At 35.8% G+C, this 19,803-nt stretch overlaps 1 protein-coding gene across 3 annotated transcripts in view; it reads right to left on the minus strand.

Moving 5' to 3' along the window:
- The window catches only part of CNTN1 (contactin 1), a 378,978-nt gene that overhangs the window by 124,767 nt on the left and 234,408 nt on the right, over window positions 1–19,803 (minus strand). For all 3 annotated transcript variants that reach the window (XM_027093461.1, XM_027093460.1, XM_027093458.1), the window contains 8 exons: window positions 18,569–18,775; window positions 15,192–15,291; window positions 14,857–15,038; window positions 11,910–12,034; window positions 11,141–11,258; window positions 7,272–7,422; window positions 1,572–1,699; window positions 1,087–1,262 (listed from right to left, as the gene is read on the minus strand). In XM_027093461.1, coding sequence (XP_026949262.1) covers window positions 1,087–1,262; window positions 1,572–1,699; window positions 7,272–7,422; window positions 11,141–11,258; window positions 11,910–12,034; window positions 14,857–15,038; window positions 15,192–15,291; window positions 18,569–18,775 — 1,187 coding nt within the window. The remainder of the gene's footprint in view (window positions 1–1,086; window positions 1,263–1,571; window positions 1,700–7,271; window positions 7,423–11,140; window positions 11,259–11,909; window positions 12,035–14,856; window positions 15,039–15,191; window positions 15,292–18,568; window positions 18,776–19,803) is intronic.

Below are 19,803 nucleotides of genomic sequence, written 5' to 3' on the forward strand. Positions count from 1 at the left end.
GATTTGTTAGATTAAAAAGAAAAAAACTGGAATTACAGTTAACATATAGAAGGCACAAACATTGATACTGTATTGATAATTGTTCTATGAATCTATCTAATAAAAATTTAAGAATAAATGTTCCCATCTAGTTAAAAACAATCTTAACCTGACTAAAAACTTGTTTTGGCTTTTTAAAGTGGAAAGTTCTAGAAGAATTTTTTTGAAAGAGTTAGACAATTTGAAAACATAATATTCTAATAGATACATATCAAACTTCAGAGTTCATAGGACTTGAAAATCTTAAATACTCTACTGAGTTAATTCAAACTTTTATTAAAAATTGACTTCTAAAATTAGAATTAAAGTTTTCTTGACTAAGCATATGTTCTAAATAGGTCTTTAGGTTCCTAAATGATTGCCTTTCTAAAGAACAGACTGGAAGAAGAAGTGATCAATTTGCCCTTTAAATACACTGTAATTTAGGTAGCCCTATCAGTGCAACAAGTGTGTTCCTATGCAAGTTGTTATACTTGCGTTACTTCCCAGTCTTTTTCCTCTATTTTCATTTCTATACAACGATACCACTATGCTTAATTATAGGACTTGTATCATGTAAGCTTTCTTATTCTTAAAATACAGCCATTTAACCCTTTTAAAAATTGCATGGACTAGTTCTCCAAACCCTCCCACATATATAGCTTGTCTATTTCTTACCCTCAAAGAATAAAATAAATGCCATAAAGTCATCACTATAACAAAGGATAAGTCTGTGCTCTTACTTAGTTTAAAATGAATGTGAAGGCACTTAGAACCTATAGTACAGATATAATGAGGCAGAGTACACATTAATATAAAAATTGTATTATAATAAAGAGGAAGTGGACCTAAAGCACAATGAATATTTATTGATTAATATCGCTACCAAAATCCTCAGGGCTAGCCATTTTTAGAAAGGTTCAGGAATATTACAATTAATATAAGGAGACCCATAAAAAAATTTTACCTGTTTTCCAGTCTCATGTACATGATTATGGTAATAGCAGGTGCAATGCAGACACATGGGGGGTGTTGGGATGTTAATAAGATGAAAAATAAAACACATACCATAAAATTCCGCTGGTAATGAATGTTCTCTTTGTTAAAGTCGATCACATAGCCATTGAAGGACCAAACAAATGTGAGATCCAGTGCAGGATCAAAGGAAGCAGCACACTGCATGGTTGCATTTTCTCCAACAGTGATATCGGCATTAATTGGAGCCAATATAATTCGTGTGGGATCTATACATTTTTAAATAAAGGAGTAAACCACAATTCAAAAAAATATGAGACACCATATTATCTAGTACATTAAAAAATAAAAATCAATATAGTTGAAATCTCTGTGCAAAACAATAAGATGTTTACAAATTTAAATTCCAAGAATAGTTTCATCAAACAAGAGATTTGCACAGAAGGCTTTTGAAATGGAAACATCAAAACGTGGATTGTCTTATAAGCTTAGTGCTGAATCATGTCTTATAGTACATTAGAAATTAAGCACTGTCAAACTTAAAAAAAAAAAGTAAAGTTAATCAAATGGTTTCCTACCTGTGATAACAAGAGTCCCAGTGCTATTAGCCTTCCCTTTATTATTTTCTACAAAGCAGGTATAGACACCTCCATCATTCCTTGTAATGTTATTGATTTCCAAGCTGCCATCTTCCCAAATGACTATTCTATTGAAATGAAAGAAATACATATTTCACAAAATTAATTTAATGAAATACGTTACTATTCTATGTCTTAGATTAAAAACACTAACATCTTAGTATCATTAAAGTTTTACATAAATTGCTTGACAGAGACTTTTTTCAAGATGAAACATTCTAGCCTTTGTTTAGAATATTCTTTCTCAGCATCAAGTTTTTTTGGAAAACCACCTTCATCTTTTTCTTGGACTTATCACAGTAATCTCGAACTGTCCTCCTGCTGCCAACCTTGCCTCTACACGGTTTCTTTTCCCACATGTCAGCCAGACATGAAGACATACACCACATAAGTAATACAATGTCACTCTTTGGCTCAGTGATGTCACTCTACAGCTCAGAAGCCTCCAGTGAGTTTTCCATCTCATGCATAGTAAAAGTCACAGCCCTTGGTTTGCCCTTTTAGGCCCTGGTCGTTTTCACAATCTGTTTCTCACAACCTTCAGGGTTTTGCACAGTGGCACCTTCAGTAAAGCTTTGTCTGATAAATTCTAGTTAGTATGGCATGCACACACCCACCCATGGCACTGCTGCTGTCCTGGCCTTCCCCATGATATCCCTCTTCCCAGATTTTTCTTCCTAACACATATTTCATCAGACATACTTCAGCTTTACTTGTTAATCTATCCTTGCATTAGATGGTAGCATCCTGATGTCAGGAATTTGTATCTGCTTTGTTTGTGGCCCCATCTCAAGGTAACATATTCATTAACGTATACAATCATTAGGAAAAAACAAAAAACTATGTTCCAGGAATTCCTTAAGGAGTGAGACATGAAACAATGACTAGGCACTCGATCAACCTGTTTTTGAATGTATGAACTACATAGAGTTTAACTGAAGCAGTGGCTCTCTACATACCACCATAAAATGACTTTTAAACCACTGTGAGACAGACTTAGATCAGTCATAGGCCTGAAAGAAGTGAGCCCAGATCTTCCAGGAACGTGACCCCAGGACTTCAGCCTTGGTAGTTAGAATGGACTGTCATTTCCACAGCCACAGAGGAATACAAACATATTTTAATTTTAGGAAATTTCAAAGAATGATACTGTAAAATCTACCTTAGTAAAATCTTCTGTAACAGATTACTTTTAGGAAATTCTTCTATGAACAGAAACTAAATGTTTCATACTAATAGAACTTAAATGTATTCCCTCTGCCTGTCTGTCTCTTCCTTGGAGTCAGGAGACCGAAAACTCATTATTTGTAACCTTATTATACCTAACTCTTACATATAATTTATATTACATTAATATTACATATATTATGATATATTACATATAATTTATATATTTATTATATAACTTTACTATATAATGCCTTGCACTTACATTCAATATTGGATTGCCTGTCATTGGATTTTATTTTATTTTTAAATTTTTGATATTCTTTTCCATTATGGTTTACTACAGAATATTGACTATCCCGTGCTTTACAGTAGGACCTTATTGTGTATCCATCCTATATAATATTTTGCATCTGCTGATCCCAAACTCCCCATCCATCCCCTCACATCTCCTTCCCCCTTGGCAACCACAAGTCTGTTCTCTATGTCTGTGAATGTGTTTCTGTTCTGTAAATAAGTTCATTTGTGTCATATTTTCGATTTCACATACAAGTGACATTATATAGTATCTTTCCCTTTTTCACTTATTTCATTTAGTATGATAATCTCTAGGCCAATCCATATTACTGCAAATGGCATTATTTCATTCTTCTGTATGGCTGAGTAATATTCCATTGTATATATATACTACATCTTTATCCATTTATCTGTCAATGGACATTTAGGTTGCTTCCATGTCTTGGCTATTGTAAATAATGCTGTATGAACATTGGGGTGCATGTATCTTTTCAAATTATAGTTTTGTCTGGATATATGCTCAGGATTGGGATTGCTGCATCATATGGAAACTCTATTTTTAGTTTTTTGAGGAACCTCCACACCCTCAAAAGGGTGGAGTTTTGCCACACTTTTGGGTGTGGCAAAGGGTGTAGGAGGGTTGCCTTTTCTCCACACCCTCTCCAGCATTTACTATTTGTAGAGTTTTTAATGATGGCCATTCTGACCAGTGTAAGTGGTACCTCATTGTAGTTTTGATTTGCATTTCTCTAATAATTAGCAATGCTGAACATCTTTTCATTTGCCTATTGGCCATCTGTATGTCTTCTTTGGAGAAATGTCTATTTAGATCTGATTTTTACTTTCCTTAAATATATAATTTCCAAAACCTTAATTTATCTCTGAAGCTTTGTACAAACACATGCCAACAATTCTCCATATATTCCATTTTAAGAGCAGAGCTTCATAAAGGACAATTACTACATACATACTTTATTAATAAAAATCTCCATATAAGAAAACACCAAAAATTTCACCAATAATATATTCCATAATTTCCTTGCTCGTCTCTAACTCTCCAGTTCCAACTTAAGCTCATTTCAGAATACTTTTTACTTATTGAAGAAATAATATAATAGCATAATATAAACATAAAAGTAATTATTTGATATTGTGGAAGCTATGCCAATGTCCCTCTATGTTCTCACTGTGAGGAGTGTAACTGATCCACAGCTCTAGCTGCTGCACTCAGAAATCCATCACTGTGTTTGAGCCAAAACAACACTTTCCACAGGTTGCTCTCAGCCAATGACTGAGTCCAGGAGGAATTTTAAGGCTGCATATTCCAGGTAGACATCAGGCTCCTCTGATGGGCATTTTTAGCTGGAACACTTTCCAGTGGTTTTACCACACTCTATTAAATCTGCACTGCAGTCCATTTCTACCCAACCTTTCTTCCTTCCTTCCCTTTCCCTTTCATTTGGAAGCAGACCTGAATCTCAGATGGCTGTCCCAGGCTTCACCAAGAGTCTTCTCTGTTTTCCTTCCTAGGCATTGCCATTAATAAATCTCTTGCATGGCTAATCCCGCATTGTCATCTTCTTCTCATAGAACTCATATTAACACAGTACTAACATTAATGTGTCTCATTTTTTCTCACTAAGCTCTAGTGTAAGTCCTTAGCCAATTTTCCACCCCCACCCCATTTACTTATTTTGTACGTAAAGCAATGAAAATTATCATCAAGTTGCAATGGAAACAACAATAGCAACAATTAATCTTTCTAAAACCCACATTATATTCTTAGTTTTCTCACATATATTAGCTCTCAATTGATCATTGTCATCTTTAAAGGGTATACTTCCTTGTGTTGTTCAGCTCACCTACACTTTCAGGTACTTTGTCCATGACATTATAATTAATTTCAGTAAGAGTATTTAGGGAACTTGATGGTTTTGAATAATGATCCATATTCTAAAGTCAATGTAGTTGAATTATCAGAATCTTATCCTTATTTTCAGATTAGATCATATAGATAAACAGTCAAACAAGCCAGGAACCATCTGGTCTTTAATAAAGTAGTCACTTATTGTTGCCAAAATTATTCCAGTATAACCTCCATCTTATTTGTTAATGTTTAAAGCACACCAACTCTGGGGTAGAAAAGAATCTTGGAGAGACTCTCATATAAAAGGCTCAGATAAAGACCATTTTAGAGTTGATAGCAGTCCATTGGTTATAAATGAAAAACTACAAAGAAATTCTGTTGGAGGATGCATATCATTTTAACCTTAAATAAAATCATACAATTGAGAACTTAATTACAACTTATCAAGATTTATGTTTCCTCTCTCCTGATTGCAAGTACTTCATATGCCATTTTACAAACCATTTACCAGGCACAGAGATAACTTAGTAATGTGGAACAGTTTTTAGGTAATTATATTAATCAGAATGAGATTATAGTTATGCTCAAAGACAGTTATTCAGTTACTCCTTAATATTATTTTCAACAGAAATGTTTCTCTAAAAGTAATTATTAGTTTAACTTTTCTTAATACATACTATTTTATAACATTCAAACTTATTTTTACATGAAATACCAAATCTATAATAAAGAGATACTTAAATAATCTGAGCTACTAATGGGTTAACATAGTGAGCAAAAATTAGATTTATAGACTCTTTCATCAAAAGGTCATACAATTTGATTCAAATACTTTAAAAATATTGACAGGACTAGAATAATAAGGTTTTAGGAGCTAGACTTTTCTTTTTTTGAACACATGTTTGTATTTAGGAAAAACAAATCCATGAAGCATGGTTCTGAGATATTTGTGGTTGCAGAGGCCCATGGCATGAGTCCTCATCAGAATCAGAGCAAGATTCTTTTCATTAAGGAGAGAGAGCTAATAGTGCAGCCAACAGGGAATGCTATGCTCTAGGCTGTTGCAATAGTGAATACCTAAAATTGGAACTACCTTATGATCATGGTCTGCATCACTCATTATCTGACTGCTAAAGCTTCAACCCTGTATTGCACAGATTGACTTTTCCTTTAACACTGATTCTTCTAGTATCATTTTGTTAAAGTGTTAATAAATCTTAGTCAGACATATTACCTGTAGAATTTAATGTATTCAGGGAAGCAGCTGCTGTCCTTGCACACCCCTCCCCAACCACAGCTTTGTCTCATGCACAACCATACTTGTGATTATCCTAGTAAGAAAACTGTGTTGCCATGTGTTCATTCCGTATCAGCATGGCACAAGTTCAAGTTCTGGCTTGGAGATTACTGATACATTTTCAGAAGGTCACTTTAAACTTTCCAGGCTTTAGATACATCAAAACAGAGATAACACCCACCTTACATCCTTTACTGGATTACTGTAAAGATTTATCTTTTATACTTTTGCTAGAATATTTTTTTAAAGGCAAAAACTACTTTTTTCCTCCCTTATTTAAGCCTTTAGACAGATTTCTACTACTCTTAGATGAAGCCACAGAAAATGTTGTTACTAATGACCTGGTTTACTATGTGTCATCCCTTAAAACTGTTCTCCATTTTATTCTAAAGACAGCCATGTTGGTTTTAGTTCTTACATTCCTTATACATCCTCTGCTCTCTGCCTTAGGGCCTTTGCACATGCTGTGCTCCCTGCTTGAAATATTTGCTGCTCCCCAACCTTCACATCCCAATTCTCCTATTTCCCAACATTCCTTCTCCCCATAGATAGTTAGGAAGATTAGAAGTTCCTGTTCACTTCAGAAGAGGGAAGAGGTGATTTGTACTTTAAAATCACCTTTTATTTCCCTACTGAAATATTTAATAGGCTAATTACATAAAATTAAATCAAATATGAATGGCTATAGAAGCCCTTGTTAGGGGAAAAATTATAAAGACCCTATTTTATTTCCCATTGTTAATTAGTTTTGTGGCCTTGGGCAATTTGTCACAAACCTCTGGGCCTCAATTTTTTAAATTCCTTATAAACTCTAGAAGTCTAAAAATTGAATTCTGTTTATAATAGATACTGACAGTGATGGGTATTTCTGTTTACCTTAGAGCTATGATATCTTCTGGGGAGAAAAGTTAGAACAAAAATTATTTACACTATGAATATGAAAACAAGTTCTCAACAAAGTAAACTTTCCCAAGTACTGAGTTGCAATCGGATTTCTAGTTTCTGGACTGACCTGCTGCTATTGACAAGCCGCTCTGTACCTTTACTCCATAAAAATTTTGGTTTGGGTGCAGCTTTAGGTTTGCATTCAATTATAACTCTTCCTCCTTTAGCAGCCAGGATCTTTTTCTTCATAGGATTCATTTCAAAAGTTGGAGCCAAAGCTAAAAGAAAGTAAACTATTATTTGTCTCTTTTGCTAAAAAAAGAAACAGAAGTTTCTTCTATACTATAGCATCTTTTATTCCCTTTTGATTAATAATCAATAGAAAAGATTAATCTCACCAAATGTTATCAGCAATGACCAACAGACATTCCATGCCTAATAATAATAATTGTTTTCTTTTATTTAAAACTTTATTGAGGTATATTTTACTTATCAAAAATTTACCCATTTTAAATGTATAATTCTTGGTGATAACTGAATTAATTATTACACATTTAAGTTGTAATCAAATGCTGTATGAATATTTACCTTGAAGGTAATACCTAATTCAAGTGTCTTGACTCAGTTGCGCAAGGGAAGTTAAGTGAAAGGATAGAGGAAATTGAGCAATTATTAATATTGACACATATTCATAATCCGTAATCATAGTCACACTTTGAATGAACTGTCCCCAGCTTACGGATGAAAGAACTGATACCTATTAAGATTATATAATTTGCCAAAGGTGCCACAGGCAGTAAGGTATAAAATGGGATTTACATTTGAATCTAGATCTGTCTGATTTGCAAGCATGCTCTTTTCAATAAACAATATGACTCCTCCTTCATTATACAAACATTTATTGAGTACCAACTGCATGAAGACACTATGAGATGCCTTAATAAACAGAGAGACCCCTGCCTTCAGGACCAACCTACAAACAGTTATGGGAATGATGTTTTCAATTAATTGAGAAGTACATAATGCACCTGTAGCTCATCCTTACTTCAAAGTACAGATCAATAATTATGAAAACATGCTATAGAGTCTCAAAAAGTATTACTCTCTTGATGATATGCTCTAATTTTCTTTAGTGTCCCCACATCTAGCTCATTTCTCAATCTCTTTGTCATTTTGCAGACTCCAGGGGGATTCCATCTTTTTATTTCCACACATCCCAATCATCTATAAAACTGTCCTTTCTGGGGGCTTTTCTAGGCCTAAGTATATCTTTATCCAGGTCTTGACCCTTCATCATCTAGTCCCATGATTCTCAAATTTTATTTGTGCATCATAATCATCTGAGGATCTTGGTAAAATGCTATTTAATAGATCTGGGGTGGACCTGATATTCAGCACTTCTAACAAGCTCTGAAGAACACACTTTTTATAAAAATGATTTAGGTTATCCCATTGTTCTTTTAGTCTGAGTTTTTATAATTGGAAATAAATAAGTAAACAACGAACTGTGTTGTACACCTAACACAGCATGTGGTATTTTGTATAGGCTAAATAAATATTGTGGGTGACATATTGCTTATAAAATATGAGAGAAATTTTCATCGGATTATATTTAGAAAGTCTAAATTTATCTAGAAAATAAGACTTTTTTCTGAATCTGTTCAGTCTTAATAAAATCGTTGATTTGGTGCAGTCATTTAAATGACCCATGCTTACCTAATGTTTGAATTTCTAGTGACAGAATCAAGACCATGTTCATGTATACATACATATATATATATTTTTTTTCTTTTGTTCTTTATTGAGCCTATTACAGACTAGTATCTGGTGCAGAGTAAGCACTCAATAATCATTTGGTGGATGAATAAATGAATTAACTAAATAACTCAGGAAAGAAGAGAGAGAAACACTGTTCCTAAAGGTAATAAACAAAAATAGATTGAAACAAATATAAAGATGGTCAGGAATTAATCTCAGTCTCAAAATGATCAATTTGCTTAATTACTGCCTTAATAGATTAATGATTGCAAGATTTAGGTTTGAAGACAGAAAGATCTTTCAGTCTGAGCTGTTAAATTTTCATTTTCTCTTGTAATATATAACAATTAACAAGAAATTTTAACAGAAAACAAAAGCATTTACATTTGGAAGGAATTGAAATTCACCTCATATCTTCTCTAAGAGTCAAAATGATTTTACTGCACTTCATACCGAAGTGATAGGGTATGAAGCCTAAGCCTAAATGTTTCCTTGATACCCAAAGAAACTAGATTAAATATATTAGCAAGGAATTTTGACTTTAGGGGGAAGAATGGAATATGATACTCAGCATTATAAGAAGAGGCAGGAAAAGTTAAAATGAAGAAGGCCTCAACTCTTTTTAAAGATAGCTTTCTTTAATACTTTCTTATAACTGTCTCAGTGTCTTTCATGTTCTTTTAGTGTCACTCAATTTGCAGTGATACCAATGTTTTAAAAAATTTCTCTTTGGTGTCTCAAGAATAAAAGAGACTGCACTGAGTCATTGTTTTATCTTTTCAGTAATCATTTCTAGCAGAGAAATCCTGCCCACCTGATTCATTACTTACAATATTACTAAACTTGGTGACAGCCACTTCAAATAGTATGAAAAGGACATGATAGTATGAAAAGGACATGATACTTTTAATTAAAGTAGTTGTAATGAAAATAAGAAGAAAGTAAAAAATCTCAGAGATTTATGGGATAAAAATGAGAAATTTAATAGATGTAATGGGGGGAAAGTATGTAGTAGATTGTGTAATTCTTTAGAACAGTAAATATTTCAGGAGGAGATGATGTGAATGAGTGAGAAATAATGAATTAGGTTTCAGACATGCTGAGTTTGGGATATCTGTGAAGTTACCCAGATGACCTTTTCTACCAAGAAGCTTTTATAGTGAGCTTGAAGCTGAGGATAAAATTCTGGGCCAGATGTATAAATTAAGGGGTCCTTGATAGTTAATGGGCAAAGAAGAAGATATCATCCAGGTTTTTTTAAAAAATTTAAAAATAATAATAATTGAGGAATAATATTATAAAATACATGAAAGAATGAGTAAGAAAATGGAATGCAACCAGAGGAATGGAAATCTAGAAGAGAGCAAGATTTCCAACTGAGCAGGGAAGGGGTAAGAAGGAAAATGAAGGCGATCAAGACAAAATAATCTGGGAGGTATCAGAGCATGGCATCACCAAGGACAAAAGAGAGGAGAATTCAAGAGGAAAGCATGACCAGAAAGAGAGGCAGCCTGAGGATATGCACACACACTCACACACACACACACACACACACACACACACACACACATGCACACGAAGAAAGGATGTCTGTTGAGGGCAGAGATAAAGGGATTATTTTGGGACAAGATACATCGTCCTCTGGATAAAGAGTATCAAAAGGACAAGTGTAGTAAAGATTCAGATAGTTTTGAAGAGGGATGGGAGGTTGAAATATTTTATTTCAGTGTTTTTCAATTTTCATGGAGAAGTAAGAAAGTAATATGAAAGTAGGAGTGAGTGTGGGGTAAGGGGATTGAGGAATGTCTCAAAGGTTTTCAATAGCAATTTTAACCCAGGGACCCAGGGACTGATAAAGCTACCAAGTGCTAAACACTCATCTGAGGCTGGCTCACAGGCATTGCGGAAGCATCGATCTTCACTATGTGATGTCCTGGCAGTGTTTAGCTGCCCAAACATAGGAGAGAACAAGACATAAAAATTGGCATGTGTAAAGTTTGCTTTACCATTAAAAAAGTCTTAAAAACCTTTATACTCCATGTTGCCTCCAATTTATTTACTGTTCATGAATGAAAGGAAAATAATAATATCATTCTATTTCAAACCACATTTTAGAAATGTTTAACTTCTAATTCAAGAAAGTAATGTGAAATTAAATATAATCTGTATATAATGAAGGATCATTTTAACATGTTGCTTTCTTGCTGATTGTTAACAGAAACCAGAAATAATACTGACCCAAGATCTTCAACTCCGCGTTTGCATAAATGGCTCCATGTGTATTTTCAGCTATGCACTGATACATGCCAGCATTTTCAAAGGTCACGTCATACAGTCTCAATTCCCCTCTATGATACTGGAAAGAACACAAAGTGAAACACATTTTCTTGATAGACTTTAATAGAAATGGTTTCATTTGGGTTTGGGCTTGGTTGTCTTTCCATTTAGGTACATTATTTTTGCCCCCACTGTTAACTAAGTCTAGTGGAGTGGGGTTTTCATGGTATGGGGAAGTAAAACCCACTTACCATGCCCAGTGGCTCTTGTTCTATTCATCCTACAGAGAAGAGAGTCCACCTTTTTCCCTCTTGGCCCAGCTGGGAGATTACAGTGGGAAGGTAGAGAAGGACCCCACTGCTGCTACTTGTCCCCAGGGCTAAAGGTAGGACCTTCATTCTTACCTCTGTTTCTGTGGGGTCAGGGAAACAGTGGCAAGAAAAAGAGGACAATATCAGGTAGTAGAGATGGATGCATAGGAAGAGGGTGAAAAGTGGAACAAAGGAAACAATAAGGAGAGAGAGAGAGAAGGTAGACATAAGAAAATGTTTAAGCTGGAAAAAGACATTTTATGTTCACTTTCTGGTTTTTTCTTTTAAAGGAGACTTTTATATTTCAGGGACTAGATGCCCTTAATCTATTGACACTCCTGCTAACTTTATCCCCGGATCACCCAGAAATGTTACCGGAACATAGGCTCAAGAACTGCAAAGCACTTGAACATACATACCAAATATCCATTCTTCAGCCATCGGATGCTAGGGATGGGCTTCCCTGTGGCCACACAAGGCCAGTAGAGATCACTGCCTATATCCACCTCTGTGTCATTGATGTGTTCTACCCACTCAGGAAATGCTTAAAAGTAAAGGACATTGAAAATTGTCAAATGCAAGTCAACATTCATCATCATCTCAAGAGGACAAATATTACACTTAGTTGATCTTCCTCTAGAAAATACATCAAATACTCTGTGTCATAAAATCAATGATAGAGTCAGTGAAATTGTATTTCTACAGGTCAGCAGGTAAACTTTATCTTACAATATTACAGCACTAGGTAACTGTAATTAAATTCATAATTGTTTTTCTATTTGTGAACCACATTTTGTTGGAAAGCTAATTCACGAATAGCACTAAAATAATTTATCTTTTTCTTATAATGTAAATCTTTGAAAATTACATATAAAGTTTTAAAGAATTATGTGTTAATTTATTATGTAAGAGGGGTAGAGTCTAGGGTACAAGTGGAGATGTTGACCTCAGAGAGCAGCTGAACCTAGAATATAAAGAGATAAGGGTAGAGAAGTAGGTGTCAGTAGATGTGGAGTGGGAGTTTGTGAAAGCTCCAATTTAATTACTACCATTTTCTCTGTGAAATAAGAAGCCAAGTTATTAGCTGAGAGGAAGGTTGAAGGAGGAGGTACTGTGGGTTTGAAGGAAATCATGAAGGCATGAAATGGTCATCTAAGAGAGTGAGAGGTAAGTGAATCTGGAGAAATGTAGTCTAGTTGCCAGGCGACATTAAGGGTAACAATAAGGTCTGAAGCATGGCAGTGGGAGTGAGTTGCTGAGGAAGGTTGTAGGACAAGATCATTGGAGGAAAGGAGTTCAAAGGAACTGAGAGGGCAAACTATTGGAAAAGTTATTATAGTCTACATGATTTTTTTAAAATTAATTAATTTATTTATTTTTGGCTGTGTTGGGTCTTCGTTTCTGTGTGAGGGCTTTCTCTAGTTGCGGTAAGCGGGAGCCACTCTTCATCGTGGTACGCAGGCCTCTCACTGTCGCGGCCTCTCTTGTTGCGGAGCACAGGCTCCAGATGCGCAGGCTCAGTAGTTGTGGCTCACGGGCCCAGTTGCTCCGCGGCATGTGGGATCCTCCCAGACCAGGGCTCGAACCCGTGTCCCCTGCACTGACAGGCAGACTCACAACCACTGCGCCACCAGGGAAGCCCCTAGTCTACATGATTTTATGTCACCAAGAATGAAGTCAGGAGTAGAGTTGTAGTTGGTGAGAGTTGTCAATAGTGAAAATCTTAGGGCAATGAGTGGGGAGGGGCGACTTAACATAAGATTGTAAACTGGATGATTAAAGGAAAAGAAAGATAGTCTAGCAATAGCAGTGAAGAGCAGGGAGGCAGGTATTGGCAGTACTGCCAGTCACTCCTGGGGATGAGGGCCACTGCTTGAGTGGTCTACAGGGGAAAGTGTCTTTAAGGGAGAGCCAAGTTTCAGTTAGAGCAAGAGAATAAAGGGAATGTTCAAAGAAGTTGAGAATATAGGGGATTCTGATAATGGACTATGTGCTCTAGAAGCATAGTATAAAGACGTCAGAAGTTGGGAATGAGGGGGAAATAGAGACTAAGTAGGACATGTGCAGAGCTCTGTGGGTATTAAAGTGCAGGTCATAAGGAGGCCCTGGACCAAGGGCTTCTTAAGGCAAATGAAATGCACAGGGTGAAGGTAAAATGATCCTAATCTTAGTGGACTTTATGAGATGGTGGTGGTGAGGCTGCAAATCCTGGGTCATCGGAGACACTTACTTTATTCCGATATAGACAGAGGCCTGGGGTCTGAGAGATAGGGGTAGGGGTTGGACTTGACCCTGTCACAGTACCCTTTCAGCCTTCTGGTATTCCAGTTCAGCTGAGGCATCATCTCCAGTTTTTCCTATCATGTATCTTTTTGATGAGACTAAGGTACCCCTTTGCCATATGCTTTATCAATATCTTATGTAATTTTCCATATCGCACTCTCACTATTTTCTTTATAATTATATATATTGGGGGTATATATTTATTTGACTGTATATGCTTGTATACATTTGGGGGTTTTGTATGATATGACTAGAGTATGAATTCCTCAAGGACAGAATATTTCTTTTAAGTCCTTGGTCCTATCATAGTGTCTGCCTCTGAGGACACACTCAGTATACACTTGTTGAAGACTTAGATGTTTATTTAGATGTTTATTTAGACCTGCAAACTTCACATTGTAGATTTGTGAATGGATTTGTAGGGATGATTTCAGCCTGAAAAGTTTCAAGCACTGACTGAGAAACAACATTCTCTCCTCCCAAAAATAAGCTTATTTTAATGTGTGAGAATCAAACACTTGTGCCAAGAAAATTATATTAAAGAAAACTTTTCCTTAGACCAGTTGTTCTCTAAGTGTGCGTCCTGAACCAGTAACATCAACATCTCCCAAGAATTTGTTAGACATACAAATTCTTGGGTCCCAAATAGACCTTCTAACTCAGAAACTCTGAGGGTGGGAACCAGTAATTTGTGTTTTTAATGAGCCCCCAGATGATTTTAAAACATGGTAAAGTTTGTGAACCACTGGGTTAAACTAAATCATAATGCCTAGGTTCTTGTACAAATAAAAAAGAGAGCTTGAAGAAAGTCTACAAACTATATGAATTATATTTTCTGAAAATTATCAATAACACTACTATTGATCCATTGGTGTTCCTATGATACCAGTGGCATAAACTCTTAACTTATATACTCATATTTGTGACTTAATTAGACATAAAGATGAATATTTTATCCTTTTGCATAATGTAGTTCACATCACTATTTTTAAACTAATCATTTTATGCTAGTTTTTCAAGTATGAAAGTGGCTTTCAATAAGATATTGATTAAATGTATGGAAAATTAAAACAATATCTCTACCTTGAACATAAATTCTTGCCTGGTGTTTATCCTTTCCTCTAATGTTCTCAGCCTCACATTCATATGTGCCTTCATCTTCTAGCTGAATATTGAAGATCTTCAGGACAGCTCCAGATGTGCTGATCTCAGCCGTGCTTGGCATTGGTTCTAGGACCTTCCGCCAACGGATATCAGGAACAGGACTTAAATAGGAGAAAGTAAGAGCTAATGGTCCACAATTCTTAAAAGACAATTTACTCTATGTTTATAGCTAAACATTTACAACATTTATTTCCTAACAATACAAAATTTAGTGTATTTCTATATATGTTAATAAAAACTGTGAGTATACTTACTTGCCAAGTGCAAAACACTCTAAAGTCACATTTTGGCCCATCAATGCATATATGTCCTTGAACTGAACTACAATATCAGCAGGATATGGTTTTGTTGTTCCTAATTTAAGAAAAACAAAAATATCAACTAATTAGTAAGCAGAGTAGCGTTTGTTTAACATTGTGGTTTTTATAGGATTAGAATTGCTTCAGTATGGAAGACTTTTCTCTGTACAAGTACTGGAAAATATCTGATCATGTCACAATGTATAGATTTGTTTATTTATGCATAGTATGCATACAGTATGAATTTTATTAAGCATTTTCAATCATATTGGCTCATTCTGACAACGGTGTAACCAATTTGACTCAAATAACTAAAAAATTCAACAATTCTTTAGGAAGCATCAAATAGGTATAAAACAAGCATAAAATACGTATGAAACGAGCATCCCAGGCGATTCTGATAAATTGGATTTTTGATCTGTACCTTGAGAAAACATTGACCCAAGGGGCATTCCTTTTGATTCTGCCTCTAAAATACAACTTGGATCTGCCAGGTACTCTATGGGAATCAGGAAAAAAGAGAAAAAGGAAGGAAATGAGGGATAAGGGAAGAAAGAAGAGAGAAGAGTGCAAAAGAAGGAGACAAGTGAAGAAAGAGGAAGAAAAGAATAAAGGAGTGTCCATGGAGATGAAGGAAAAGAGAAAACAATTTTAAAAGAGGGAAGGAGAGAAGGAAAGAAGAAAATTGTTTATTTAAACATCACCGTGTTCATCAATGACAACATTTATTTAGCATGTCGTTATTGAAGGATGTAATTCCCTCTATCTTACAGTGGAAGAAATAGGCTCAGAAAGGCTAAATACACTGTTTAGGATCACAACATGAGTGTGTATTTTACACTGTATAACACTATAAAGACAAATAGATACACAAAGACCTGAAATACAAGCCAAAACAAAAGTAAATGCTCTGAAAGAGTGGCAGCCAAGGAGGATTGTTGGAAGTATATAGGGGCCAAGGGAATTTCAAGCAAAGAGGGCATTTGAACCAGACCAGTTCAAGTTGAGGAAATAGCATATTATGACACAACTTCAGGAGTGTGCAGGGAATTATCAAAGGTCTAGGAATCAAAATGATATTGAAGCATATGTAGTTGAAGATGAGCTTGAACCTACAACATAGAAGACTTGAAACTGTGATATTAAACATTTTGAAGCTAATTTCCTCAATGGGTAACTACTAATAGGTTTTGATAAAAGAAGTGATATGAATCTTAATTTTGGTTTAAGTAGAAGACCTTGTTGTCAGTTTTAAAGGAAGGAATATGGAGAAGAAAAATAGCAGAGAGTCAGAGATCTAAGGGAGTGAGTTTCATAAATTCAGAAAAATAGATGAGGGACTAAACGAGGGCACAGTTGCAGTGGGAACAGAAAGGAAAGGGCAGATCCAAGTTGTATTTTACAGGCAAAATCAAAAGAACTGCCCCTTGGATCAATGTTTTCTCAAGGTACAGATCAAAAATCCAATTAATCAGAATCACCTGGGATGCTCGTTGAACCTGCAGATCACTTCCTAGGGGTCTAGGATGGGTCACATCATAGGTCTGCTGAATCACTATCTTTGGGTTCCACATTTTCCTCAAACTTCCCAAGTGCTTATGTCCTAAATGGGAACCGCTGTGCTCACTGTCCTGAGGATGGCAGTGGAGAGGAGCTGATGATTAAAAATGCTCCCCCGAATTATTGCTAAATGAGAAATATGACAGTATTGCTAAATGAGATGAAGAACACCAGAAGAGGAGGTTTAGAGAGGAGATAAAAGATGTGCTTGGAATATTTCAAACTTAACATCCTTGGGAACTTTCTGTGTGTCAAGCCCAGGATGTAGGTAGAATTCAGGATTAAATATAGGGAAAAGTTTTGGAGATGCAAATTTAGAGTCATCACATAGGGCTACTGGAGAAAAAGGTGTAAGTGAGTGAGAATATTTGAAAAAAGATTAGAAAGAAATATTAGAAGGAGGAAGATCTGATGAAGGATACTGCATAGAATTTGTCAGCAAGGCAGGTGGGAGATGAACGGAGGCAGAAGTAGTCAGAAAAAATAGGAAAAGAAGGGAGAGTTCAAGAGAGGCAGAGAGATCAACAAGTGTCAAAATTCATACAGTATCAGGCCTGAAGATATCCTTTGGATTTAGCAAATAAGAAGTGGTTTCACTTATTCACTGAATACAAAATAATACGCAGAGGGAAAGGAATGGAGGAGAGTTTGAAGATTCAGAAAAGAAAGGAAGAGTGATGTAGTGATGTCCTTAAATGAATCAAATGGACTGTGAACCAGGGCAACTGGAGGAGGCAGCCTGAGCAGCAGGAGAAGCACTTCTTCCACCGAGAAAGAAAGAAGCATTGAATGTCGAGGGAAGCATAGGGAAGAAAGTTAGGGAAATTTTTACATGATGGCTCCTTTTCACTCTGCGAAGTAGTGGTGAGAGTATCTCCTAAGATTTGGGAGGGGAAAAAAAGCCAGAAAATCAGAAGATATTTATTGAATTCTAACCATGTGACTGCTATCTTGAGAAGAATAATAAAAATAGAATCTTTATGGTAGGATGGACTTTTCCCCATTGTTATATACAACTTAAGGTTAGTGGTAGGAACCAAACCTAAGTCTGCCAACAACAGTGCCGGTATTTCTTCAGAAGCTTGAACTCAGCGATATGAGTGTAGCAGCAGGACTGAGATAAAAATAATGTGAAGTAAGAAAACATATTGTGATCTGATTTCTCAGGAAGTGGTACATTAAAAAACGGAATGCAGTTCATTCAATTGAAGCCTGAGAAAAGGCCAGTCAAGAATGTTAGTGGTCATCAAATATGGCACCACGGTAGTCATACCCTACACTACTTACAGTAGAAAGGCAATTTATGTACTTATTTGCGTCATGTAAATAGTTCTTAAAAATATCAAAATAATCCAATTGCCTTCTTCCCCCCGCCCCCCAATTCTGTAATCACTATAGTTTGTTTTGATCTAATCATTCATTCTCTTTCATGAATTTACTAGGAAGTAGGATTGGACATGAAACAAAAAACAGTTGCTGGTGATTCCCATTGTAAATGATATATTGGTATTTTGCTTGAATTGATTGGTTCTCTATGCATTCCCTGAGCTAGAGGCAACCAGTCCAAACTCAACCACCTTAGGGACACTTTTATGATGTAAATCTTCTCTATGGGAAAAACTAAGGAAGGGCAAGGCTTACAAAGTATGTATCCTCTGTTTTCTCCGACAGAGCATTCAGCTGTTCTCCCCACTGGATATCTCTTTTCATTATTGTAAGTATGCCATAAGCAGACAAACTTGCAAAAACAGAGGAACAAATATGATACTTACGTTCAGGTAGTGGAATGAGTGGGATAAATTTGCTGAACACACTCTTTGTAATAGAGGGACTGGATACAAAGCAGGAATAATTCCCTTTGTCTGATGCCTCAACATTAGCAATGTAGAGATTGCCATTTGTCTGAGACACAAATCTTCGTTTATCCATTGTGATAAATACAGGAAATTCATTTAGAAGCCAGCGGTAGCTAAGATCATCTAGAAGAAAATATTGTTGACTAAGTATTAACCTCTTCTCCAAAAGCAAAGATTTTGTTTTCTAATAATAAGCTAGACCATAACCTAATGTAGGCTTTTAAAATATTGTTGACTAAGTATTAATCTCTTCTCCAAAAGCAAAGATTTTGCTTTCTAGTAATAAGCACATAATCTAATCTAAGCTTTTATAGAGCCAAGAAGTTGGAAATAGGCCAAGATAAACTGAAAATTTTCTAAAAGTTACTGTAGTTTGAGTGAGTATAAAGCGATGCTAAGCAATTATATCTATCTCTCAATTATTTATGGATTACTAATTTTTATTTTTTATTTCATTGATGGGCAAAACGAAACTCAGAGAGGTTAAATGACTTGCTTAGAATTTCATGGCTAAGAAGAATTAGGATTCTGAATCCATGTCTAATAATTCCAAATTCCATCTTCCCTACTGCATTTAAAAGATAAAATCAAGATTACTAACCATACTGTGGCTCTATATCTTTTTATTTTTATACTCCTATTTTAAATGATTGATTTAGGAATGAGGTTACATAGCCTATTCTGGCCACATTAAAAAAGTGAAAACTACAGAAAGAGAGGAAGGCATCTTTTTTTTTTTTTTTTTTTGCGGTATGCGGGCTTCTCACCGCTGTGGCCTCTCCCGTTGCGCGGAGCACAGGCTCCAGACGCGCAGGCTCAGCGGCCATGGCTCACGGGCCCAGCCGCTCCGCGGCATGTGGTATCTTCCCGAACCGGGGCACGAACCCGTGTCCCCTGCGTCGGCAGGCGGACTCTCAACCACTGCACCACCAGGGAAGCCCGAGGAAGGCATCTTATTTGTTTTCTTAAATATTAGGAAGCAGATCATATGGTAACTTTTAACTGTAGGAAATTCCTTTGGCTAAACATACTGGCTGGCTAGGCCAAAAGTTGAATATCCTCATTAAATTGCTATTTTTCATGCAGTTTTCTATTCCTATATCCCCTTCCAGTTTTGAGGAATGACCCCCCAGTAGTCATGTGCAGCAGTA

This window comes from Aethalodelphis obliquidens, unplaced genomic scaffold (genome assembly GCF_003676395.1).
Source record: "Aethalodelphis obliquidens isolate GAN/ISIS:26980383/991018 unplaced genomic scaffold, ASM367639v1 scaffold84, whole genome shotgun sequence".
NCBI classification, from domain to species: Eukaryota; Metazoa; Chordata; class Mammalia; order Artiodactyla; family Delphinidae; genus Aethalodelphis; species Aethalodelphis obliquidens.